Source organism: Leucoraja erinacea, chromosome 23 (genome assembly GCF_028641065.1).
Source record: "Leucoraja erinacea ecotype New England chromosome 23, Leri_hhj_1, whole genome shotgun sequence".
In the NCBI taxonomy this organism is placed as follows: domain Eukaryota; kingdom Metazoa; phylum Chordata; class Chondrichthyes; order Rajiformes; family Rajidae; genus Leucoraja; species Leucoraja erinaceus.
Window position 1 is genome coordinate 7,883,440 of NC_073399.1, and position 26,613 is coordinate 7,910,052.

General features: G+C 41.7%; 2 protein-coding genes across 4 annotated transcripts in view; one reads left to right on the forward strand and one right to left on the reverse strand.

The window, feature by feature from the left end:
* The window catches only part of LOC129708165 (voltage-dependent calcium channel gamma-1 subunit-like), a 32,407-nt gene extending 19,041 nt beyond the window's left edge, over positions 1 to 13,366 (forward strand). The window contains exons 2-4 of the mRNA XM_055653759.1: positions 1,347 to 1,421; positions 4,940 to 5,077; positions 8,621 to 13,366. Of these exons, the coding sequence (XP_055509734.1) occupies positions 1,347 to 1,421; positions 4,940 to 5,077; positions 8,621 to 8,847 (440 nt within the window). The 3' untranslated portion in view covers positions 8,848 to 13,366. The remainder of the gene's footprint in view (positions 1 to 1,346; positions 1,422 to 4,939; positions 5,078 to 8,620) is intronic.
* A 3,410-nt stretch (positions 13,367 to 16,776) lies between these two features.
* The window catches only part of helz (helicase with zinc finger), a 174,593-nt gene continuing 164,756 nt past the window's right edge, over positions 16,777 to 26,613 (reverse strand). For all 3 annotated transcript variants that reach the window (XM_055653763.1, XM_055653760.1, XM_055653762.1), the window contains 2 exons: positions 22,799 to 23,051; positions 16,777 to 18,555 (listed from right to left, as the gene is read on the reverse strand). In XM_055653763.1, coding sequence (XP_055509738.1) covers positions 18,224 to 18,555; positions 22,799 to 23,051 — 585 coding nt within the window. In that variant the 3' untranslated portion in view covers positions 16,777 to 18,223. The remainder of the gene's footprint in view (positions 18,556 to 22,798; positions 23,052 to 26,613) is intronic.

Consider the following 26,613-nt stretch of genomic DNA (forward strand, 5'->3'; position numbering starts at 1 on the left):
TTGCCAAGTTGAACTAATCACCTCTTACTGAAGAAGCAAATCACAGAAAGTAGATTAGGTCTTACCACGATTCATCAATTCACAATTTCCCTCTGTATTAAAAGGACAGGGCAGACCCTTTTTCCTCAGAAGGCTCAGATCCTTCAATGTGCGCAATGATATGCTGTACCTGTTTTACAATACTGTGGTTGCAAGTCATTTTCTACGCTGTTGTAAGCTGGGGCAACAACATCAGTGCTAAAAACAGCAAGAAGTTGGTCAAGCTGGTAAAACAAGCTAGCACAGTGCTGGGGGGGAGAATGGACTCCGTGGTGGATGTGCTTGAGAGGCGCACGAGGAGCAAGGTGCAGGCCATCCTCGACAACTCCGGGCATCCCCTCCATGAAATTCTGGAGGGTCAAAAGAGCACACGGAACAACAACCGGCTCCTCTCCCTGCGCTGTAGAACGGAGCGGTTCAGGAGATCCTTCACCCCTGCAGCCATTAGATTTTATGCCTAATGCTAGGCTGTATGGGGATGCGTTTTTGCATTTTTAATAGTTAATTATTGGGTCTTTTTAAGTATTATTTCTTTCAGATATTGTCCACATTGTATTTTATGTTTTTTTTTGTCTGCTTTCGTTCTGAATGTGTGGGTTTGTTCGTTGTTGGCTTCTGGACATCTGAATTTCCCGGAGGGGATCAATAAAGTATTTATTATTATTATTATTATTATTACAGACTGACTTAAAATCATAACAGGTTACACACTCCCAGAACTACACAGATGACTCAGGAAATGCCCCAGCCTGGTTCAACTAAATCCTGAAGAAAGGCAGTTAAAACGCAGATTCTAAGTAGAGTTGAATAAATGTATTAAGTTTACGTGTTAGTTTATTTTTTAATATTTGCAAAAGTTGGGAAACATTTTGATCAGAAAAAAAAACTAATCTCACACTTGTCTTTTCATCTCTTGTCCAACCATCTGCATATCAAAATCCCCCCTCTCCTGTATCTACCTATCTTTTGCCAGGCTTTGTCCTGCCCCTTCTCTCTTCCAGATTCCTCTCCCCTTCCCATTATCCGATCACCTATCCATGTTCGAGAGATGCCGCCCGTCCCACCCAATTACTCCAGCACTCTGTCTTTTTTTTTGTAAACCAGTATCTGCTGTTCCTTCTTCCTCCATTTTGATGAGAAACTCTGGGTGAGTTGAGCAGATTCCATGGCAGAGAAAAAAACCCCAACTGTATTCACTGAATGAGTGAAATGGACAGGTTAGATGATGCTTTTTCCAAATAAACTGGTCCAGAATTAAATCCCAAAGCCCACTCCTCTCTAATTTCTGTTCTTGTATCTTCATTTAGAATACAACTGCACATATTTCAAGCATTTCACTTCAGGAGACGAGGCAGAGGTATTCCAAATTACCACTCAGAAGGGTAAGTGATGCTGAACTCTTGTCTGAAGATTGGTATTCTGCTGACATATTTTTCCGGAAAATCACTTTATTATTGTAATAATACGTGGCACATATCTTTAAATATTAATTTATAATTATTGAAGCAGGAAAGAAGATAATGTCTGCCTCTCGAGTTAAAGAGAAAACGCCAGATCATCAGTTTTCCAAGTAATAGAGGGAATTAGTAACAGAATCGGTTTCCCTCCATATTCCATACCCGAGGAGCCTAGGAATAGGAAGTTTGGTTGAAAAATTCTAACCAGGCTTTTCAGGAGGAAAATCTGGAAACATAAACACGCAGAAAGTAGTAGAAATCTGGAACTCTCTTTTGAAATTGACAACTGATTTAAATCAAAAATTGATTTGGGACAATCAAAGTATTTATAAAAAATAAACTAAATTTCCGGCAACTCCAACGGGATCGCACCACTAGCCACATTTTTCCATCTCCGCCCCTTTCCACATTCCGCAGAGACCTTTCTCTCCGCAACTCCCTGGTTAACTCATCCCTTCCCACCCAAACCACCCCCTCCCCAGCAACCACAGAAGATCTAACACCTGTCGCTATACCTCCTCCCTCAACTCTGTCCAGGGACCACGACAATCCTTTCAGGTTAGGCAGAGGTTCACTGGCATCTCCTCCAACCTCTTCTACTGTACCCGTTGTTCAAGATATGGATTCTTATGCGGGACCAAACGCAGACTGGGCGATCGTTTTGTGGAACACCTGATCTCCCGGTTGCTGGACACTTTAATTATCCTTCCCATTCCTACAGACCTTTCTGTCCTCGGTCTCCTCCATTGTCAGAGTGAGGCTAAACGCAAATTGGAGAAACAGCATCTCATATTTCGCTTGGGCAACTTATGTTGGTATGATTATTGATTTCTCTCACTTCAGGTAGCCCCGGCATTCCCTTTCTCTATCCCTCCCCCACCCAAATCACACCAGCTTCTCATTTTCACCCTACAAAGAGCTTAACAGTTTCCTTTATCATTGTAACGTTTTTGCAAATCTTTCATTCATTGTTCTATATCTCTCCACATCATACCTGGAGTATTGTGTGCAGTTTTGATCCCCTAATTTGAGGAAGGACATTCTTGCAATTGAGGGAGTGCAGCGAAGGTTTACAAGGTTAATTCCCGGGATGGAGGAACTGTCATATGCTGAGAGAATGGAGCAGCTGGGCTTGTACACTCTGGAGTTTAGAAGGATGAGAGGATATCTCATTGAAACATATAAGATTGTTAAGGGCTTGCACACGCTAGAGGCAGGAAACATGTTCCCGATGTTGGGGGAGTCCAGAACCTGGGGCCACAGTTTAAGAATAAGGAGTATGCCATTTAGAACAGAGACGAGGAAACACTTTTTCTCAGAGTGGTGAGTCTGTGGATTTCTCTGCCTCAGAAGGCGGTGGAGGCAGTTTCTTTGGATGCTTTCAAGAGAGAGCTAGATAGGGCTCTTAAAAATAGCAGAGTCAGGGGATATGGGGAGAAAGCAGGAACGGGGTACTGATTGGGGATGATCAGCCATGATCACATTGAATGGCGGTGCTGGCTCGAAGGGCCGAATGGCCTACTCCTGCACCTATTGTCTGTATATCTCGTTTCCCTTATCCCTAACCAGTCTGAAAAAGGGTCTCGACCTGAAATATCACCCATTCCTTCTCTCTAGAGATGCTGCCTGTCCCACTAAGTTACTCCAGCTTTTTGCTATCTTTGGTTTAAACCAGCATCTGCAGTTCCTTCTTTCACATTATTATGAAAGATACTGGGCTTATTGTGTTATAACAAATATCAGCTCTGATTTCAATGAATGAGCTAACAGGAATAACAGGCTGATTGGCCTTCTCCTATTCCTATATTCTGTGTTCCTAGATGGAGAAGGCTTCATTGCCCCGTACCCCCACCAGGTTTTTCCCTTTTCTGTTCCAAAGACACTGATTCCTTTCCAGGGATGGGGCTGCAGGAAGACACCAATACGATTGTAATAACTTTCATGGGTTATCTTGCCCATTCGATCAGTATTGGACAAGGGGATTGAGGCCAAATTTGCAGATGATACGAAAATAGGTCGAGGGGCAGTTAGTGTAGAGAAAGCAGGGACTCTGCAGAGGACTTGGACAGATTGAGTGAGTGGGCAGAGAAGAGGCAAATGGAATATAGTGTAGCAAAGTGTGGAGTCAAGCATTTTGGTAGTAGGAATAAAGGCAAAAACTATTTTCTAAATGGGGAGAGAATCCAGAAATCGGAGGTGCAAAGGGACTTGGGAGTGCTAGTGCAGGATTCGACAAAAGTTAATCTGCAAGTCGAATCGGTAGTAAAGAAAGCAAACTCAATGCTAGCATTTATTTCAAGGCTTGTATACAAAAAACAGGGATGTAATGCTGAGGCTCTATAAGGCACTGGTAATTTGAAATATTGTGAGCAATTATGGGCATCATAATTGAGGAAGGATGTGCTGGCTCTGGAGAGGGTCCAGAGGAGGTTTACAAGAATGATCCCAGGAACGAGTAGGTTAACCTATGATGAGCGTTTGTCGGCACTGGGCCTATACTCACTGGAGTTTAGAAGAATGAGGGAGGACTTCATTGAAACATACAAAATAGTGAAAGGCTTGGATAGAGTGGATGTGGAGCGGATGTTTCCACCAGTGGGAGAGTTTAGGACTAGAGGTCATAGCCTCAGAATTGAAAGACGTCTTTTTAGGAAGGAGATGACGAGAAATCTCTTTAGTCAGAGCGTGGTGAATCTGTGGAATTCTTTGTCACAGAAGGCTGTGGAGGCAGTCAGTGTATATTTTTAAGGCAGAGATAGCTTCTTGATTAGTGCAGGTGTCAGAGGTTATGGGGAGAAGGCAGAAGGATGGAGTTAGTAGGGAGAGATAGATCAGCCATGATTGAATGGCGGAGTAGACTTGATGGGCCGAATGGCCCAATTCTACTCCTATCACTTATGACCTCACAATCCAAACTGACTCCATGATACATTATCACCTCGAGCACTTTTACAGTTGGCTCAATGGGTGTAGTTCAATGACTTTCAGCAATAGTTCAGAACAGTTAGCCGAGGGTCGTGCTCCTGAGCATAAACCAAGAGTCAAAAACACAGATGCTCTGGTCTGTATGAATTGTCACAACGGGTATTTCATGTGAATTACATTACTGCAGTCGATCATTTATTTGCTTTGAAAATAAGTCTAACACGTTTTACATTCAGAAATTTGCATCTGTAATTCCTATTTACAGGAACCACACATTACAAAAGTGAAACAATTTCCTAAAATGCTTATGGGTTTAAAAGACAAATGCAAATCTTTATTTGCGCAAAGATAAATGTACGGTGATTACAATTGAAGGAGATTTAATACAGACCATTGCTCCCACTGTGCATGTTTGGCATCCCAGTATCAATATCAAGTTTAGCAGAGCATGTGAACCACCCAACAATCTTCAGTTGAAATAACCTTCAGCTTTTCTGCTCATTGTTTTTTTCCCACAGAATACAGCATTTCGGCAGCAGCGATAGCCATCATCAGTGTGGGGTTTATGATACTAGGCACATTCTGCACCCTCCTATCCTTCAGCAAGAAATTGGATTATTTCTTGAAACCGGCTGGCATGTTCTTCATCTTTTCAGGTGCGTCCCGTTCTGCGGTGTGATCAGGTGGTTAACAAGCAACATCGCCACTTATGAGCCAATTTATTTTTATTGTAAGTTGCTTTTAAGATTAATACTCAAACAAGCAGCAGACTTCACAACTGTTCTGAAACAAGATAGAAAGAATACTACCAAATAAGAGGAACCAGGAAAACGTATGTGTCAACATTTGCTGAAAACCCCATGTGTGAATACCAGTCGCAATTATTAACAAGCAAACTGCAGCTTTTGGTGAGAAATAGATTATTCTATGAATTGCAAATGGTTGTTGGTAGTTGACAAATTTATGCCACTGTTGCTAAAGCTGTGAAAAGGACATATCATCCTTAATCTCCTGTTGATTTGATGAAATTGCTGCAGTTGCACATTAAACATAGATAAAGTCTGGTGATTAGCAGAATTAATGCAATGGTAATTGTTGATAGCGTTAATCAACCTCGCAGCTCAAAACGCGAATAGAAGGGCGGAGCTTTGTTCCTTCAACTATTAATTGTTCTTAGAATTGAAAATGCCAAGTTTTTTTTCTTTACTTTTTTCTCCCAATCTTTTAATTCATGCTTTTTGCCCCTGATTTGACATTACCTATCCAATTCAAAGCTGCTTCTTAACACTTTATTTTTCCTCAGTCTTTTGTGTGGTATGCAGGGTGTGTTCAGTTTAGTCCTAATTGGCTTGTCGTATCTGCTGGGCCATTATTGCCTTGCACTGCCAGCAGTTTACAAGAAATTCCTAAATGAGCATGGACAAGTCGACGCTCTCCCTGGAGAATGTCATGCTGTACCAAGGGCGATGCCAATATCATTTAGGGCAGCACTTGGCGCAGTGTTAGAGTTGCAGCCTTCCAGCACCAGAGACCCGGGTGCGATCCTGACCACAGGTGCTGTTCGTACGGAGTTTGTACTTTCTCTCTGTGATCGCGTGGGCTTTGCCTGGTACTCCGGTTTCCTCCCACCCTCCAAAGACATGTGTGTAGGTTAATTGGCATTGGTAAAAATTGTTAATTGTCCCGAGTGTAAGATTGTGCTAGTGTACGGGGATTGCTGGTCGGTATGTTCTCGGTATGTTTTTATGTGGCGGGTGAGGGGGGAAATAGGGGGAAACCGTTTTCAGTCACTTGACGGAGATGTGATCTTTCTTCGTGTCCATTCTCCGTCCCCTCCCCGCGGCCGAACAACTGGATTGGTGCGGCCTTTCCTGGAGACTGACCTGGAGCCTCACGCCGCAAGCGCGGTGCGGACTTACCATCGCGGAGCTGTGATCCTTTGCCGAGGACCTCTGTGGAAGTGCTCCAACCGCGGGGCTTGTGGACTTTTACACCGTGAAGCCGCGGTCTCCGGTAAGAAAAGGCCGACTCGGGAGCTCCATGCCTCTGAGTGTTTCCGTTCCGTCCCGACGCTGGAATCTCCATCATCCCGACGAGAGGGCTTTAACATCGGGCCGTCGGCAGAGGAAGTGCTGAGGGTTCAAGGTCCCGACCACCACTGGTGAGCAAAGGAGTAAGATGACTGAACTTTATTGCCTTCCACCAGTGAGGAATGTTGATTCCGCTGTTTATGTTAAAATTATTGTGTATTGCGCTCTTTTTTTACTTGTATGGCTGTATGGTAACTCAAATATCACTATACCTTAATTGGTGCATGTGACAATAAATGTGAACTTGAACGAACTTGAACTATTTTGTTCACCTGTGGCGATGGCTGAGTTGCTGGGACAGATAATTTTACGACCAAAAACCAAAATGCTTCAGAAATTGACCACCGAGTGGCCCCCGTAATGGCTGCCTCGCCAACAGTCTGTCCCGTCCCTTCTCTGTTTTTATTATTTTAAGTTTGTCTTAAATGTATGTTTCAATGTTTCTTGGTATGTTTTATGTGGGGGTGGGAGGGGATCGGAGAAACTTTTTTCAGCCACTTACCTTAATGGAGATGCGATTTTTCTCAGTGTTGCATCTCCGCTCCCCTCTGTGGCCTACAACGTGAAGTGGTGCGGCCTTTCCTGGGGACCGGCCCGGAGCTTCAAGCGAGGACTTTAACATCAGGAGCTGCGATCCTTTGCCGAGGGTTGCCAGCGGAGCTCCGACTGCGGGGCCTGTGGACTTTTAACACAGTGTAGCCGTGGTCTCCGGTAAGAAGAGGCCCGATTCGGGAGCTCCATGCTGTGGAGTGTTCCGATCCATCCCGACGTCGGAGTTTCAATCATCCCGATGTGAGACCTTGAACATCGGACCTTCGGCAGCGGCAAGTGCGGATGGTTCAAAGGCCCCGACCATGGGTGAACAAAGGAGGAAGATGACTGAACTTTATTTCCTTCCATCACAATGAGGAATATGGATTCCACTGTGGTGGATGTTTATGTTAAATTTAATTTTATGTGGCTGCATGTATTGTTGCTTTTCACTTACTATGGCTGTATGGTAACTCCAATTTCACTGTACCTTAGTTGGTTAAGTGACAATAAACGCAAACTTGAACTTGAACTCAGCATGTCAGACACCAGCCTCCCACCACAGATCCAGCCTGACAAGCAAGAATTTCATTGTCCTATCTGGGAGACATGACAATAAAATCTCTTGACTTGACTTGACTTGAGTTCCTTGAGTTCCCACGGCACGAGTTCATTCCAAGAGGTCTCCCTAGTTTGCCCTGATTCGAACTCTGAGGTTTACTGTAATGGCCACTCGTTGGTACTCGGGGCTCTCATGGACATTTTTCAGCATGTTGAAAAATCATGTTTCTCAACATGTTGAAAAATCTTCACGAGTCTTCCCGTGCTTACCTGCCGTTAGCGAATCTTCCCGAGTACCTGCTGTTAGTGTTACGGGCCACTAAGAGACGTCCCCGAGCCCCGACGTACCCGCTACGTTCATTCTCCGTGCTTACCACGAGTTTGATTTTTTTTTAAACTGAGGAGAGCTCTTGGAATGAACTCGTACCGTGCGACAGGGCTATCAAGTAGCTTTTGTTTGGTCCAGATTCCATTATCCGCAGTCTTTTGTCTCCAGATAATTTTATTTAGCTGGTACTTGTTATAAATTGAACAAGGGGGACAAGAAGAGACACAACGAATTGATAAGTGGAAATATGATCAAAAATAAAACTGCTGGAGGAACTCAGTGGGTCAAGCAGCATCTGTGGAGAGAAATGGGTAGTAAACATTTTGGGTTTTGGACCCTTCTACAAACTAATGGAGCAGTGGAAGACAGCTGGTAGACAGAAATAAGAGGAAGGGGTGGGGCAAGGGTTGGACAGTGATAGGTGGATTCAAGTAAGGAGGGGTTGATTATTCAATGGCAGAGAAAAGTGTGGAAACAGTAAATAAGGTTGGAAATTATAAATGGAAAAGGCAAAAGGGCGCAAATAGTGTAATCTGATAAATGTAGTACCAGAGGGAGGGATGGTGAAGCTCCCCCCCCCCACCCCTTTTTTGTCTACAAACTATTTTGTAGTGAATGTTGGGGTGATAATTAAGGCTGTGCTTGGTGTCTGAATTGCTAATGACTCTCTCCATCTGACTTTATTTCAGGTCTTTGTATTATAATCTCTGTGGAGGTCATGCGGCAGTCAGTGAAACGGATGATAGACAGCAAGGAGACTATTTGGATCCAGTATGAATATTCCTGGTCCTTTGCCTGTGCCTGTGCCGCCTTTGTTATTCTCTTCCTCGGTGGGATTACCCTTCTCCTGATCTCTCTGCCACGCATGCCCCAAAACCCATGGGAAACATGCATGGATGCACCTCCAGAGCACTGAAAAAGCAGAGGAATACCAACACTTTGTTACAATGAGTTTACAGGCAGGGATTAGGGTCCGATATTCTGGTGAAGATGGTGATGAAGTTTAAAGGGGATCTTGATATTACAGCTTATTTCTAAAAAAAAGTGTTTTACATTATATACATCTGATTAACAGCCTACGTATTAAACAAAAAACAAGAACAGGAAACTGAAAATAATCAGGTCAGCCATCAAGCCAATCTGACTTCCTGAGCATTTTCAGCTTTTTCAATTTATATTTTTTATTTCCGTTTTCTGCTATCTACACTATTTTCCTTTTATAAATGAACATTAAGATAGCTTGAATCCAAAATGAAACCAGTTTATTGTTGGGAGGTTAATTTGCTAGGTTAGTTAAAGCCTAAACCTTCAGGTAGCTTATGCAAATGTTTAGTTTATTTAATGCATTATCAAAGACTTGGAAGAGCTTCTCCAAATGTGAACGCTAATATACACACGCCTTGGTGATGCATCTTTCGGGGTTGGGAGTTACAATGACTTTTGTGGTGGCTTGTACTGTTTGAAAGGAGACTGTCCATTTAAGTTCTCAGTGGTTCACTCTGAATGTTGATTGTTTGATACACAACTGTAAATGGGAAGAAGGGGTCATTTCACAGAGAGACGTTGGAATTTTCTGCCTCGGAGGGCGGTGGAGGCCGGTTCTCTGGATACTTTCAAGAGAGAGCTAGATAGGGCTCTTAAAAATAGCGGAGTCAGGGGATATGGGGAGAAGGCAGGAACGGGGTACTGATTGGGGATGATCAGCCATGATCACATTGCCGCATGGTCTCCTCTCGCATCTATTGTCTATTTAAGCAGATTAGGTTCTCACAACTGCAGACAACTATCCAAGCCTTCAACAACTCACCCCAATGGCTTTAAAGATCAACAAGTGAAGATATACACAACATCTAATTTTCCTTATAATTTAACCCTCATACTCCTCCAGGTTCCAAAACAATTTTCTGCAGGATTTGTTCGATTAGCATAAATATCCATTTTACAATTGTACTTTGGAACATCTGTGCATTTTCACAATATATTCTCAACGAGAAGCATTGCTAAACCTATTTAAAAAAAGATTCAATTGCAAATCATAAAGTGCTCAACCGCACCATAAAGGTTCATTCTGCTCAGTGTACTGAGTTGATACTTTTAATTGCCCAATTTGTGAAATTAACTGCAATAATCCAACGCACCAGAGTGAAACGTAAATATAAAACATCATGCTTGTTCCTTTTATAATCACCAAGTAAATAGATTATTTCATATCGCAGCATTACTTTTACATTGGGGTTTGGTAGATAGTTTTTCTCCCAATTGGTGACAATGTTTTAGAATTTCACTGTTCTTTGAATTGATGCATGTCTGGTTCTTTGTATAAACATATTGAACCACCAATGGTGTTCCTCTGGCTTAGACAAGTAAATGGCACAGATCACATCAGATCCAGTTTGAATGATGAATGATTTGTGGGCTTGCTCCTCTTCCTACTCGTGTTCTGTATTTTTCACGCAAAAGTATTCAAGTTGTGCAAGAAATATGGAAAATAACAGCAAACGTACGCCGTTAAGCCCTTTGAAGTTGTTTGACCTTTCAAAAATGTCTGATCGTCTATTTGCATCAAGAAAGTTATTCAACTTCTTAATATATTCAGTAATTTGGCCTCTACAGTGCTAAGTGGTATGAAAATTCCAGATTCACCAAACTCTTGAAGACATTTCTCCTTTTCTCAATCCAACCACACTAGGGTACATCATATTGGCTGGAGTGCAAGAGAACAAAGACACTAGAAAGATAAAAACTAAATTTAAGACAAAATGGAAATTAAAAAGGAACTGTTTCGGTTCAGTCATAATGAAGAAATTATTTATTGATTCACATAAGTTAGTTAATGATTGCTAGACCAAAAACATTCAAATCAAAATCCATTAGCTAAGGTCCATATTTTGCTAAGCCACAAATGTGTTTAATAATTTAAACATGGCTATTTCATAGAAAAAATAGAAACATAGAAAATAGGCGTAGGAGTAGGCCATTCGGCACTTCAAGCCAGCACCACCATTCAATATGTTCATGGCTGATCATCCAGAATCTGTACCCTGTTCCTGCTTTCTCCCCATATCCCTTGATTCCATTAGCCCAAAGAGTTATATATAACTCTCTCTTGAATACATCCAGTGTATTGGCCACCATTGCCTTCGGTGGCAGAGAAGTCCACAGATTCACAACTCTCTGGCTGAAAAAGTTTTTCCTCATCTCAGTCCTAAATGGCCTACCCCTTATATTTAAACTGTGATCCCTGGTTCTGGACTCCCCCAAGATTTTTCCTGCATCTAGCCTGTCCGATCCCTTAAGAATGTTATGTTTTTATAAGATCCTCTTTCATCCTAAATTCCAGTGAATATAAGCCTAGTGATCCATTCTTTCATCCATATGTCAGTCCCGCCAGCCCATGAAATACCCTGGTGAACTTATGCTGCAGTCCCTCAATAGCAAGAATGTCTTTCCTCAAATTAGGAGACCAAAAACTGTACACAATACTCAAGGTGCAGTCTCGCCAGGGCCCTGTACAACTGCAATAGCAACTGCAAATCCTCTCGCTACGAAGGCCAACATGCCATTAGCTTTCTTCACTGCCTGCTGTACCTGCATGCTTACTTTCAGTGATTGATGTACAAGGCCACCCAGGTCTCGTGGGCACCTCCCCTTTTCCTAATCTGACACCATTCAGAAAATAATCAGCCTTCTTGTTCTTGCCACTAAAGTGGATAACCTCACATTTATCCACATTATACTGCATCTGCCATGCTTCTGTCCACCCACCGAACCAAGTCACCCTTCAGCCTCACAGCATCCTCCTCGCTCACACTGAAACCAGCTTTGTGCCATCCGTAAACTTGGAGATGTTACATTTAATTCCTTTGTCTAAATAGTTAATTTATATTATAAATAACTGGGGTCCCAGCACTGAGCCTTGCGGCACCCCACTAGTCACTGACTGCCATTCTGAAAAGGACCCATTAATTCCTACTGTTTACCTCCCCTACGCCAACCAGTTCTCTATCCATATCAATATCTTACCCCCAATACCATGTGCTCTAATTTTGCACTAATCTCTTATGTGGGACCTTGGCAAAGGCTTTTTGAAAGTCCAGATACACCACATCCACTGGCTCCCACACCCATTCTACTTGTTACATCCTCAAAAAATTCCAGATTAGTCAAGCATGATTTCCCCTTCATAAATCCATGCTGACGTTGATCGATCCTGTCAGTGCTTTCCAAATGCGCTGCTATTACATCTTTCATAATCAAGAATCTTCCCCACTACCGATGTCAGGCTAACTGGTCTATAATTTCCTGTTTTCCCAACAGCATTTCATGACTAATGTGAATTTCCTTCAGTTCCTCCATCACGCTAGATCCTCGGTCCCCTCGTATTTCTGGGAGATTGTTTGGGTCTTCCTGAGTGAAGACAGAACCAAAGTACTTGCTTAACTAGTCTGCTAGTTCCTTGTTTCCCATTATAATAAATGCAGCTGTTTCTGACTGCAAGGGATCTACATTTGTCTTCACTAATCTTTTCCTTTTCACAAATCTAAAGAAGCTTTCAGTCAGTTTTTATATTCACCGCAAGCTTTCTTTCATGCTCTATTTTCCCTTTCTTAATTAACCCCTTTGTCCTCTGTTGAATTTTAAATTTCTCCCAGTCGTCCGGTTTGCCGCTTCCTCTGGCCAATTTATATGCCTCTTCCTTGGATTTAACACTATCCTTGATTTCCCTCATTAGCCACGGTTGAGCCGACTTCCCTGTTTTATTTTTACACCAGACAGGGATGAACAATTGTGGTGGTTCATCCATTTCATTAATTTCAGCTGAACTCTTCCTCATAATCGTGCAAACTTTTCTCGTGGTTTGCTGGCATTTTGCCCGACTGCCCTTCACGTCTAAAGTCAGGACAATGTACAGGAAGGATATTTAACTCAGGAATGAGAGGGTTTTCTTATCACAAAAGGCTGTGGAGGTTCATCTTATTGAAACAAAAAGATCCCAATAAAATCTGGGAATTTTCTGGTCAGTATGATGCGTGACCATGTCAAAAGGTACCATCTCCTGCAACTGTCACTGGAACTGAGCAGTGACCACCCCTGCGCGATGGGCGATTCAAATTTTGAATAATTCAAAAGCTTATATCGCTATCAAAACAATTATTATGTGTTATGCAGCAGGTGTGCAAGCTAATCGGCAGCATGCCATTGCCAGAAATTTAAACTTAATGCATGTATTAAAATGTGTGATGATTGTATTATATCGTAACTGTCAGAGGGTAGTCTTTATGTTCTCCATTCTTTGATTGTCCTTCTGTCTTAACAGATGATTTAACTTAATCTTCTACAATACTTGTGTATAGTAATTTGGGAGAAAAAATGTTTCCTTATTTGTTATTCCTTGCATTAAACATGTAAATAAATGAACACAAATTCAAACACAATGAATTATAGGTGTGCATTTTTTTTAAGCAACTAAAATGTTGGTGTATGAGTGAGATCAGTACTTACCCTGTAATCCCGGAGTGTCCCTGGGAGGTAGGGAGGGTCGTGAGGTGGCAGGTGTTTCATTTTTACTCAGGCACTGCCCATAAAAGACACAAAGTGCCGGAGTAACGCAGCAGGTTAGGCAGCATCTCCGATGGAATGGACAGTTGACGTTTCGGGTTGGGACCTTTCTTCAGACTCTAGACCGAAGAAGGGTCCAGTCCAAAAACGTGGTCTACCCATGTTTCCCGTAGATGCAGGCCAGTCCATCACATAGACCAGACTCCCCATCATTCTCCATCTATATTTGATGCGGCCAGGGAAAAGCAGCCAACATAATCAAAGATTGGCCACCCCTTCTATTCCCGTTCCGGTCTAGCAGAAGATATAGAAGCTTGAAAGCGTGCACCGCAATATTCTGGAACTGTTTCCCCCCCTTTGTTATCAGGGTTCTGGATGGTTCTACCATAACAATCTTCCAAAGCCTAAAGGTGTATTCCTATTCTTCCAAACTACCTCATTGTGACCAGTGCACTTAAAAAAAACTACATCCTTCTCTCTGGTATTGTTCTCTTTATACTACTATAAAGACTGCTGCTATATTTGTTTATGGCTTGATTGCGCATGTAGAGAATTAGAGTCAAATGCAAAGTATTTTACTGTATGTCAGGGCATGTCATGACAATACAGTCCTGAATCAGTCTGAAGAAAGGTCCCGACCCGAAACGTCGTATTTCCATGTTCTCCTGCGCCACGGATTCAGGACGAGTGGCAGAGGCTGAGAGAGTGGCGATCTCCATCATAAAACCAGGCCCAACCGACGGCGATGCCGTGGGAGCCGCGTTGGCCCGGACTCGCCTCGCCGCCCCGCCTGAGGGTCGGGTCGGGGCCGCGGAGAGCTGGCGGGCCTCGGGTCTCAGCGCCACAAACACCACACTGCCTTCCACCGAGACATTTAAGTACTACTTAATCAGACATTAATTCATGTTGAAAAGTCACTTTCCGGCGTTGTTGAACGTAAGAGGACTCACTGTTTTCCTCACGGGAGCTGCGACCCTCGTTCACTCGACGCCCGACGTCGCGCGGAGCGGACAACCCATCGCCCGCTCTCACATGCGCATGCGCACCAAGCCGGCGGCAGTTCCCGCCACGAGCTTCTTCCCGCCTCCGGTTCCAGCGCAAGCTCAAGTGCATGAACCCTTTTCGACCATAAATTAGAATTTTATTTTAAGGAATTGTTTGATGGAAAGAAAATTCAAGGCAAGTGCAATTGAATACTCCAGTATCAAATGTTGAATACTCCAGTACCAAAAAAACCCAATTCCAAGAGGTTGTGTAGGAAGGTAGACATAAAATTATGTTGTAACTCAGCATGACAGGCAGCATCTCTGGAGAAAAAGAATAGGTGACGTTTCAGGTCGAGACCTTTCTTCAGGCTGGAGAAGGGTCTCGACCCTAAACGTCACATGTTCCTTTTCCCCAGAGATGCTGTCTGAGCCGCTGAGTTACTCCAGCATTTTGTGTCTACATTTTACCAGTTGACTACCCCAGTATCTTAAAACCAAATTGCAAGAGGTTGATTGAAAGATACAGCATATGAACATGCCCTTCAGCCCACGTCCACCCAACCATTCACATTTGTTCTATGTTGTCCCACTTTGGAATCTACTCCCGACTCACAAGGGGTAATTTACAAAGCCAATTAGCCTACAAACACATGTCTTTGGGATATGGGGGGAAACCGGAGCACCCACAGTCACAGGGAGAATATGCAAACTCCACACAGACAGCACCCCAGGTGAGGATTGAACCAGGGTTTCTGGCACTGTGAGGCAGCGGCTCTACCAACTGCCACCCAAAATTGATATATGGTGTTGTGTAATCAATAATATTGGAAATGTTCAAATTACCATATTTTACCCGTTGCCTTTTTTCAGCATCTGAACAACCCCATTTCAAGAGCAGAAATTTACTTTAATATTTTAGAGAATAGATTGTCAATCATCTGGTGCACAGCAGCATTGTAACGCATTTAAAATACTTTAAGACCTAATTATCCAGTATTTCCAGTCAGCTTTGCTGTTCATTAAGATCACGGCTGAGCTAACAGCACCATTTTTCAACTCTATCACCATAACACCTGGAAATCTGTCAAGCTGCTTTCAAGAAACACTTTGATTGAGCCACCATTACTCTCCAAATGGAGAATTGAAAAAATTCACCACACTCCACGTCGAAATCTCTCTTTGTCTCAGTTCACCCGTTTCCTTCCGCACTTTCTTTTTTTAACTCAAAACAAAGGTGAGTAAAACCTCTCAGTTCCTTGTGTTTCCCAAGTGTTGTGGTCAGAATTGGATGCATTAATGCAGTTGTGGCCTGACCAGGATCATTTAAAGACTTTGACAATGTCAGATTAATTGCACATTAAACCAGTTGTGGTGTAAGATTCTGATCAAACTGAACTCTGCCTAGTTCAGATGGCATCGTGAGTGTTGCTCCCTTCCTCGTCGTTTCGTTTTAACTTATAAAATGACACAAATGCTGGAGTAACTTCGCAGGTCAGGCTGCGTCTCTGGAGAACATGAATAGCTGACATGTCAGCCTGCTTCAGACTCCACAGTTCAGCGTCTGAAGGGTCTCGACCCTAAATATCACCTTATCCATGTTCGCCAGAGACGCTGCCTGACCAGCTGAGTTACTCCAGCACTTTATGTCCCTTTGTGTTTTAACCAGCATCTTCAGATCCTTGTTTCTAAGTTCTAAGGCATTTAAGTTCTAGATCCAGTGAAGAGGCACAAGACACATCTCCAGTGTCAGGGGTTGGTGATTTGAAAAATGACTGGAGAGTCTTGGTTAGTTTTCAGCATGGAAATGAAGAGGCAACCCAATTAGAGACGGTATAAAGAAAACTTGCACTATAGAATCTTAAGAATATTGAACAGCAGCCAAATGAAACACAAATTGTTTTTTCATATAAAGTGGTCAATGTGACTTTTAGGGTATCAAACGGCACTCATTTTTTTTCTCTACAATGCATCTTAAAAGTCACCTGTCACTCCACTGTGTTTGGCAGTATCTCTGAAGTAGTCTGAGGCACATTACCATGTTAAATATCCTATTTAATTGCAATTAGTGTGATATGATCTAAGATATGACTACCTATATACCATTTTTTTTTCTATAGAAAAGTTCATTATATGGAAACTAAGTGTAATTGAAGAGCACACGCAACATTAAACATGCAACCAATGAAGTATATCCTGCAGGATGGAATTTGATGCCCAATATTGAGAAATGTAGACAGCTGTGAGCAAACGTGTTCCGTGCCTCCAGCAATTCCACAGAAAAAGGCAGACGGACAATGAAATACAATTTAAATATTTTAATACTGAACAAAAGAAAATAAAAGCAGATGGAAAGTGTTACACATTTCCTGACTGCAGCAGCTATTGCAATGCCCAGAGTAACAAATCAAAACTTTAGAAGTTGGAGAAAGGGGTCGATGGGAAGAAAAGGAGGAGAGAAACACCTGAATAAAAAATGCCACCCAACACTAATCAGGACAGATACATTTCTGAAGATAACCAGTTCAGTAAAACTGTAATTACCCAAAACTTATGAATGTGTTTATAAGGTTAAAAGCACAGAGGAACATTGAAGTAGCTTATGCTCATTGCTAGCTGGATAAATGCTGAGAGCAATACTTAATCCTTTTCTGCGTGTGGGGACAGGAGGGGAAATGTTTTAAACAGAAATATGGAGAAAGTGATGTCACTCTGTAATTGTATTTCCATAAAAACAAAAAATTAGAATATTAGAATTTCATGTATGTCATCACATTTTAATGTAAACATCAAATAATGTACCAAAATTAAAACTACAAAAAAAGCTATGAAGTTCTACACTATTGTGCATCCCTTCAAAGAAAAAAAAGCCAGATTTAAAAACATTTACACATGCATAGTGAAACCAAACAAGTTCTTTTTTCTTTAAACTAAATTCACACTTTTTTTTTTAAAGTTAATAATCTACTAAGCACCAGCATATCTAGATTTAATCTTCATGATTCGTTTAAAAAAAAAAATCTATCAAATTAACAGTGAAACAAGAAGTAAAGCTGTCAGCTTGACCCAGAAAACAAAAATAAAAAGCAGAGCATGTGATGAAGGTGTGCTTACGTCTTCTGCAGTGATTTCTGCCATTTTTTTTAAAAAGTAAAAGCTTTGTGTCTAAACTGAATTTTAATATACATGTGTGTATGTTTATGCAAATATATATCCTATTTTTAAGTTAAAAGCAGTTTGTTTACAATAACACTTTACACAGAGTAAAATCTTTGTTGATCAAAACATTTCAGAATGCATTTAACATTTTTTAAGAAACTTTGCTTGAAATGAAACATTTTGTAGATCTCTTCCTCATGGTAAGCTGGCCACTTCTAGTACAGAATCCCAGCATTGTATGCTACTATATGTCAGCGAAGTATTCTTAAAAAGTGACTCGAAAATTAATGCTCTGCTTAAAAACTTTTTTTTCCATTTTTTTCTCAGCTGTTACAAGATTTACCTATGCATATCAAAGATTTTTTTTGTTTTTTTTTTAAAGAAATCTTGAATTTAGGAATCTATGATCAACTACAAAGTACGTAAAGTAATGTAAAATATACACAGGATGAGACCCTTCTGTCAAAATGAAACAAAACACAAAAAAAAAAATCCAGGAAGTTTTGTCGGAGAAGTTGCGAAATATTTTTAATAAACTATATTCCTCACTGTTCTGACTCATTTTAAAATCTAAAAAGGAACCATTTTGCTTTATTTAAAGTAAGAGTAATACCCATTGCTACCTGATGAACTACCTATGCTGAGTTCCTGAAACAAAGATAGAGGGTCGCCGTTTTTCTTCGCAGGCTCTGGAGGAGGTTTAGGCTTTGGCGGAGCTCGCAATGCATTGGCGTACGACATGACTGGTTTGGTTCCACTTGCTTTCTGCTGGCTGCCGGACTCTGCGATCTGGCTGTTAGACAGGAGCGGGGGGAACTGGCCAAGGTGCTGAAGCACATTGTAGTTGAAGGAGTTCGCCTGCAGCTGCGATACATTCTCCGGCTTCAGGTGTTCCTCTGGGGGTCTCAGATTCTTGGACTGAACTACAATATAAAGGCAAAATAGGTTGAAGTCAAGAGTGTTTTATTATCATATGTCCCAAAACAGAACAATGAAATTCTTACAATTAAATGAAATTGAGTATAGAAGTTGGGAGGTTGAGTATAGAAGTTGGGAGGTCATGTTGCAGTTGTATAAGCCGTTGGTGAGACCTCATTTAGTTCAGTTCTGGGCACCATGTTATAGGAAAGATGTTGTCAAGCTGGAAAGGGCGCAGAGAAGATTTACGAGGATGTTGCCAGGACTAGAGGGTCTGAGCTATAGAGAGAGGTTGAGTAGGCTGGGACTCTATTCCCTGGAGCGCAGGAGGATGAGGGGTGATCTTATAGAGGTGTATAAAATCATGAGTGGAATAGATCAGGTAGATGTACAGAGTCTCTTGCCCAGAGCAGGTGAATCGAGGACCAGGATGATATAGGTTTAAGGTGATAGGAATCTAAAGGGTAACGTTTTCACACAAAGGATGGAGTGTGAATGGAACAAGCTGCCAGAGGAAGTAGTTGAGGCTGGGACTATTCCAACATTTAAGCATTTAAGACACAGTTAGACAAGTACATGGATAGGACAGGTTTGGAGGGATATTGTCCAAATGCAAGCTGGGACATGTTGTGGGCATGTTGGGCTGAAGGGCCTGTTGCCACACTGTATCAATTGATGACTGTATTAGTTACAGCATCGTCACACATATGTAAACATAGTACTCAGTCGACACATGCATAATAAACAGCAAAAAGTTAAAAAAAAAAACTTAATAGGCAAAAACAAAATTTAAGCTTCTTCCCTTGTACAATCAAGGCAAAGAGTTATAGAGTGATACAGTGCGGAAACGGCCCCTTCGGTCCAACTTGCCCACACCAGCCAACAATGTCCGAGCTACACTAGTCCCACCTGCCTGCGCTTGGTCCATATCCCTCCAGACCTGTCCTATCCATGTACCTGTCTGTTTCTTAAACAATGGGATAAGTCCCAGCCTCAACTACCTCCTCTGACTGCTTGTTCCATACAACCAGCACCCTTTGTGTGAAAAAAGTTCCCCCTCGGATTCCATTTTACATTTTTTTTCTTTCACCTTGAACCTATGTCCTCTGGTCCTCGATTCCCCTACTCTGGGTAAAAGACTCTGTACATCTACCCGATCTATTCCTCTCATGACTTTGTATACCTCCATAAGATCTCCCCTCAACTTCCTGCGCCCCATGGAATAGAGACTCAACCTACTCAGCCTCTCCCTATAGCTCACACCCTCTCTAGTCCTGGCAACATCCTCGTAAATCTTTTCTGAACCCATTCAAGTTTGACAAGATGCCCAGAACTGAACACAATATTCTAAATGCGGTCTCACCGATGTCTTATACAACTGCAACATGACCTCCCAACTTCTATACTCAATACTCTGAATGATGAAGGCCAAAGTGCCAGCCTTTTTGACCATCTTATCCACCTGCGACTCGACCTTCAAGTAACCATGCACATACTCCTAGATCCCTCTGCTCTACAACACTACACAGTGGCCTACGATTTACTGTGTATGTCCTGCCCTTGTTCGACATCCAAAAATGCAACACCTCACACTTCTCTGTATTAAATTCCATCAACCATTCCTCCGCTCACCTGGCCAATCGATCCAGATCCTGCTGCAATCGTACACAACCTTCCTCACTATCTGCAAAACCACTCTTTTTGTGTCATCAGCTATCACTTGCTAATGTTGACCCTGTATGTTCTCATCCAAATCATTGATGTTCATAGATGAACTATGATGAATCATAGTTCGGAGTATAGTTGGATTTTGCAGTGTTCAATAGCCTGATGGTTGTTGGGAAGAAACTGTTCCTGAACCTGGATGTTCTTGAGGAAGAAAAGGGTTTAAATCTATTTTCTAACTTAAAACCGACTTGTTTTCTCTTTTACAATTCTTTGCCCTGAAAAATTAACTCTATTTCTATTTCCGAGAATGCTGCTTGACCAGTTGAGTGTGTTTACTTTGTTTTTATCATCTTTATTTTATAGAACGGACACAAGTTCAAACAACAAATATGAGCATATTTATTATGTATAGATACAGCAATCAAAGGAAGATTAAAGAACCTACGGGGTTTGCCCTATCATTCTGCACCTGATAATATGGTACTAAGAAATAAATATCAGATGGTTCCATGCGTAACTTTACCTCTGAGTGCAGAGGTGGACTATATATGGTATGGTACAGATACCCCAGGTGCTGGGATAAGGACAGGACCATACTGCTGAAACCTCCTCACACCAGAGTAAAGCCGCACACTCGGATTCATTGTACAACCCATTTGACTCAGAAGAGAAGGCTATGATAGACTCTGCCTCTTCCATTTCTTATCTTGTGAACTGTGCAAAGTTGTCTGTCTGATGCTGTTTATACCCAGCCATGGATAACTTTTTTAAATGAGCTCACACCCACTCAAACCCAAAGGTGAAAATGTCTGTGCGCTTATAGGAAGGATATTTGCAATTCTTATCCACCCTGACCTGTTTGTGATTCCACATCCATCAACACATTGAAAGCTAAAACAGCTTGTTCGATTTATGTACAAGATATTTTTTTTTAGCGTTTCTATATTGCAAGATGCAAGGAGCTGTTGGACAATGGGCTTGGTCTGCACATTTAGTGGGGAGAACTTTCTGCTCATTTGCTGTAAATTGATAAGTTTTCTGACAATTTAGAGAGAATGAGCATTGCAGGCGAGTTACTGAATTCTCTAAAAGCGTTCCATTTTATATAAAGTATTGGAATATAGGGCACCTAGTTGAAGAATTAAACTTACTGCATTTTTATCCATTATAAAAAATGTAGTTATAGAAATTGACTAATCTTTGCTATGTAGTATTTGTCATTTTCTTAATGTTTATTGTCATGCATATGCACATCAAATATGATTATAATTTTCAACATCTAAGGTATTGCCCAAACTTCAAGATAATTGCTATCTTCAAAATAATTAGCCATTTGCTGATTCAGAAACATTATTGAATTGTTGAAATGTAATAAATTATAAATTGAAATTCCTTTGATTATTCCTTGCATATATTACATTTAGTCTCTGCAGAATAGCAGATAATTTGTTGGAGATACTGCTGTTGGGTTTTTATGATATCCTAGTTCATTATATGCTCTGAAGAAGGCATTACTATTCTTCGATATTAATTTATTGTTATAGCTTCCAACAAAATCATTTCAAATCATTCTTTCCCACATTATCGAACGTTGACTTTCATTGTATAGGACAGCATATTAAACTGAACTTCAGATTGCATTTTTTTTCTACAGAAATTACTATTCTGCAATATTTCCTCCTAATGCATGCATAGCTTATTTAAATTTACAAACCTGTTTATAAACTGGCTTATAAAACATTAAGCACCACAAGGAGGATTGAATTAACAGCCCGGCATTGCTACCCTTTGCAATGTCCTCAAGACATGTATAGAAATACTGCAGGTAAATTCAAATAGAATCAATTTGGAGATAGTTTTTCAAAACCTAAAGCGTTTCATTAAATATTTTTCAAATTCTTTGACTCATCTGCACGAGGCTCAAGGGTTGTTGCTTGCACAATGGGCCCAGGAATCTAATACTGGGAAAAATGACTGAAACATATACATTCCTACCGTCATAATTTTTCCTTCAGACACTTAACCAGTAGACGTCACAGGAACAGGCCATCATCGCCACAAACTTGCTTAAACTCTCTATTTAGATCATGGGTGACCTGTTTCTTAATTATACCACCCGGGAATCCATCCTTTTCTCCAGAGTTAATCCATCTCTTTGTGTCTATCTTCCCTATTTCTCATGATCAGACAAAGGGATTTGAATGAAGAGCTAAGTAAAAATGTCCGTGATTTGCCCTTAGTGTGTGAGGAGTAGGGGGTGGAAGTGGGAAAGCATAGAACTAATGTGACCGGGTGATCGGTGGTCAGTGTGGCCTCGGTGGGCCGAAGGGGCTGTTTCCGTGCTGTATCGCAAAAACTAATACTAAGCAGACTGAGCCCTGAACTTGGATCTACTCAGCCACCATAGCATTGTGTTGGAAATTGATGGAATTCATGCAAAAGTATGCAACAGTATCTGGAATCAACTTTTCCATTGGGATTAGCACGTGGAGATGGGGGTGGGGGGGGGAGATATTCAGCTCTTAAATTAGCAAATTAATAAAGAGAACATTGAAAAAATTGACAAAGAAGCTACGATACCTAAAAGGTCCCGTGGTGCGACTGCTCTGTTGGATCCATTGCACAGCATGTTCTGGAGGGCAGCTGAAGAGTTGGCATTCACCCACATCTCTGGAGATGTGTACTTGTAAGAAGGATGGTTGTTGTGGTCTTGAAGATCCTTGCATTGACTAAGATTGCCTTGTGGATTGTTTGAATCTTCAGGAAATGCTTGAACAGAAGTGGCCGAGATTCTTCTTTGGTACAAAGGCCTTCCTGGTCCTCTGGCTTCATACTGTTGGGGAAATGGTAAAAAGAGTTGCGCTTAGTGTTCAGTTGCATTGCCCTCAAGTTCCTTTTATTTTAGTGTAGATACAGGAACTGCAGAGGCTGGGTTACATAAAAGGGTACAAAGTGCTGGAGTAACTCTGCGGGTCAGGCAGCATCTCAAGAAAATATGGATAGGTGATGTTTTGGGTCGGGACCTTTCTTAAGTCTGAATCAGGGTCCCGACCCGAAAAGTCAGCTATCCATGTTCTCTAGAGATCCTGCCTGATTCGCTGAGTTACTCCAGCACTTATGTGCTTTTTTTATTAAAACCATTTATCAAAATGACATTAGTAAATTTAGTAACTTATTTTATCAAACACGAACCTTTGTCAGCTCCTTAAGTTAAACCATTCATCACACAGTTGCTGAAAGCTTTCATTTATTACTAACATTTGGATACTAATCTGCAGTATGCTGGTTGGAGTCTCTCTGCTCAAATTTAAATCGTTATTCTTTTATTTATAAATAGGATGTGGGCTTAGTTCTCAATCCCAGCATTTATCGCTTGTCTATAACTGCGTGTTCGCGGCTTGATGTGTCTGCGGAGTGGGCCACTGGAGGCCCTGCAGCATCCAGGGGCTCGCGTGGATCCAGTGCCAATGGTGGCCCTGCAGAGGTTAGCTGAGTGCGCAATCAGACCGAGCCTGCATTGGCTGAGATAGAGGACATTGACAGCGTCACCAGGCCGATCCTTGCAATATCGACCCAGTGCCACCGCCAGGACAACGTGCCTTTCAGGCCAAGATAATGCTCGATATATTAAAGAATTTGGAACTTGAAGGGCACGAGGTGGCACCAGAAATGTGGCAACTCTATGTACTGCGTCAGTCGGTAGTCTTCTGCAATTGACCACAGGAACCACTGGTACATTAATAAAGCACACAGCTACTTATCTATTACTCTTTCAACTAGTCCAATGATATATACCTTTATACCAAATAATAAGAGTGGTAGACAGCTTTTGAATTGCTACTAGTCGTCTATTACCCACAGCGAAGCTTTGTAAACATCTTTCACTGCACTCGCCTGGTAATCTGCAGCAAATGATGTCAGAAAGGAAGCCTTTTGTGAAATCTCAGTAAATATCAGGCAATGCAGACTGTTGCAACGATTAAGTTAAAAAAGTCCTTAAGGATCCACCATTGACTCAAGGGCATTGCCCCCATATGACTCAGGCCGAGAAGCATATCAGAACTCAGCAACGCCGCCACCATTTCATTGGTCGGATTCCAGTGGGAGAAAGAGCACAGTATCGCTGAGCTCCACTCCTTAGTTATCAATTCACATGTAAAGACTCCAAATTTATTTTTGATGATTCGTTAATATCCTTACTGATCCATGGCCTGCTCACTTCAAAAACTGCTTCTTTCATTCAGATAGCCATGCAGCCCCTCAAGCCTGCTCTGCCACAAAATAAACTCATGGCTAGTCTGACTGTAATCGCAACATTGCAGCCACCCATTTAAGATGATGGTTCCAAAGATTCATGACCGTTGGGGGGAATTTAGAACGGAGACGAGGAAACACTTTTTCTCACAGAGCGTGGTGAGTGTGGAATTCTCTGCCTCAGAGGGTGGTGGAGGGAGGTTCTCTGGAAGCTTTCAAGAGAGAGCTAGATAGGGCTCTTAAAAATAGCAGAGTCAGGGGATATGGGGAGAAGGCAGAAACGGGGTACTGATTGGGGATGATCAGCCATGATCATATTGATCGAAGGGCCAAATGGCTGACTCGAAGGGCCGAATGGCCTACTCCTGCACCTATTGTCTATTGAATTTCTTTTTTGCCACATGTAAATTAAATGGCAACTCCCTTATTTTCAAACATAAACCGCCCCCTTCCACATATCAGAATCTCCCATATGAGAAACCTCTGCCCCACATCGACCCTGGAGAGACTCATCAGGGGCTTCTATGGTTAAATAAAGTATTTTCTCACTCCAATGAACTCCAGCAAATACAAACCAGTATTTCCTCATAATACATCCCACCCATTTTCTGAACTGCCTCCAACATTATAATATTCTTCCACACATAAGGAGTACAGTACACTCCATCAAAACCAAAACACAGCCCCCTACATTTGTATTCAATTCCATCAGCTATAAATATTAATGCTCAATTAACTCTCAAAGCTATTCTTTTATATCTATCACACACTCAATCCCCCCAGCATTCCCTCACCATTTAGTTAATATGCTTCTTTTATCTATTTCCTGCTAAAATGGACAATTTCACATTTTCCAGATAATACCGCATTTGTTAGATCTTTGCCCACTTACATAGTCTACCTATACGTGTAGCTTTTTAAGCCTCTTCTTCACAACTTATTTTCCTACCGTTCTTTGTGTCACTGGCAACTCTAACAACATGCCCACGATGCTTTCATCCAAGTTATTTATCTAAATTATAATACTTAAAAATGGAAGATGTCATTATCCTACATTTATGGTTTTATTACCTGATGTGGTCATTTAGTCCTGTGCTTTGCAATGGATTCAAAGCATTTTATTGTTTGGTTCTCTTTGCATAATTATCACCATGCATAGCAGATTATATGTAGGTCTCACAACAAAGAACATAATGCCTAAAATAAAATTGAAGTGACACATATTTGCCTGAATGTGTAGGAAGGAACTGCAGATGGTGGTTTATACTGAAGATAAACACAAAATGCTGTCGTAACTCAGTAACCCAGACTGGTGTCTCAAGAAGGGTTCCGATCCGAAATGTCACATATTCCCTTTCTCCAGAGATGCTGCCTGACCCGCTGAGCTACTCCAGTATTTTGTGTCTGTCTTTAGTATTTGCCCAAAATGTGTGCACTGGAATATGCCTGAGAAAAGGGTCACCACTTGTGAATATGATGTGGTCTTTAGCAAGGCTGTGTCTGGAGTGTGACGGAATAGGTGGTGGGCAAGGGTAAAACACTTGAGAATGCAGAGAGGGTGTGCTGGTACTTATAGCCTTTGAGTTGGCATCTCTGAAGGAATTTTTAATCTCAGTTACTTTCTGCCTAGATACCCTACAGTGCTCACCAGGATATAGCTGCATCTCAAAGCACATCTGTGATGCAAAGTACTCATCGGCAATAACAGATTATTGCTTCAAATTACTACTTGTTTCTTATATAGATCCATAGAAACCGAGGACCTGTTTTAAAAAAAAAAAATTGTGTTCATTGTGTTGCCACTTTTGAAAGTATCATCCAATGCAATCTCTTTAAAGAGACTGTGACTGCGGCAATTTTTATTTTAGTAAAATGTTCCAGAATCACAAGCCTTAAGGGGATAAAGATTCAGTCTTTGATCGAGTTCTTCATCCATCAGCAGAATTTATGTTGCTAACCCGTATATGTGCGGGTTGTAGATAGGCACATGGATATGCGGAGAATGGCAGGATATTAATAATGCAGGGCTGCCAACATTGGGTGAGAGTTTGGAGAGATAATTTGCGAGAGACCAAGCCCGAGGGGGCGTAGCGACCAGGGGGGGGCGGGGGCGGGTGGAGGGAGGGATGGTTGTGGGGGGT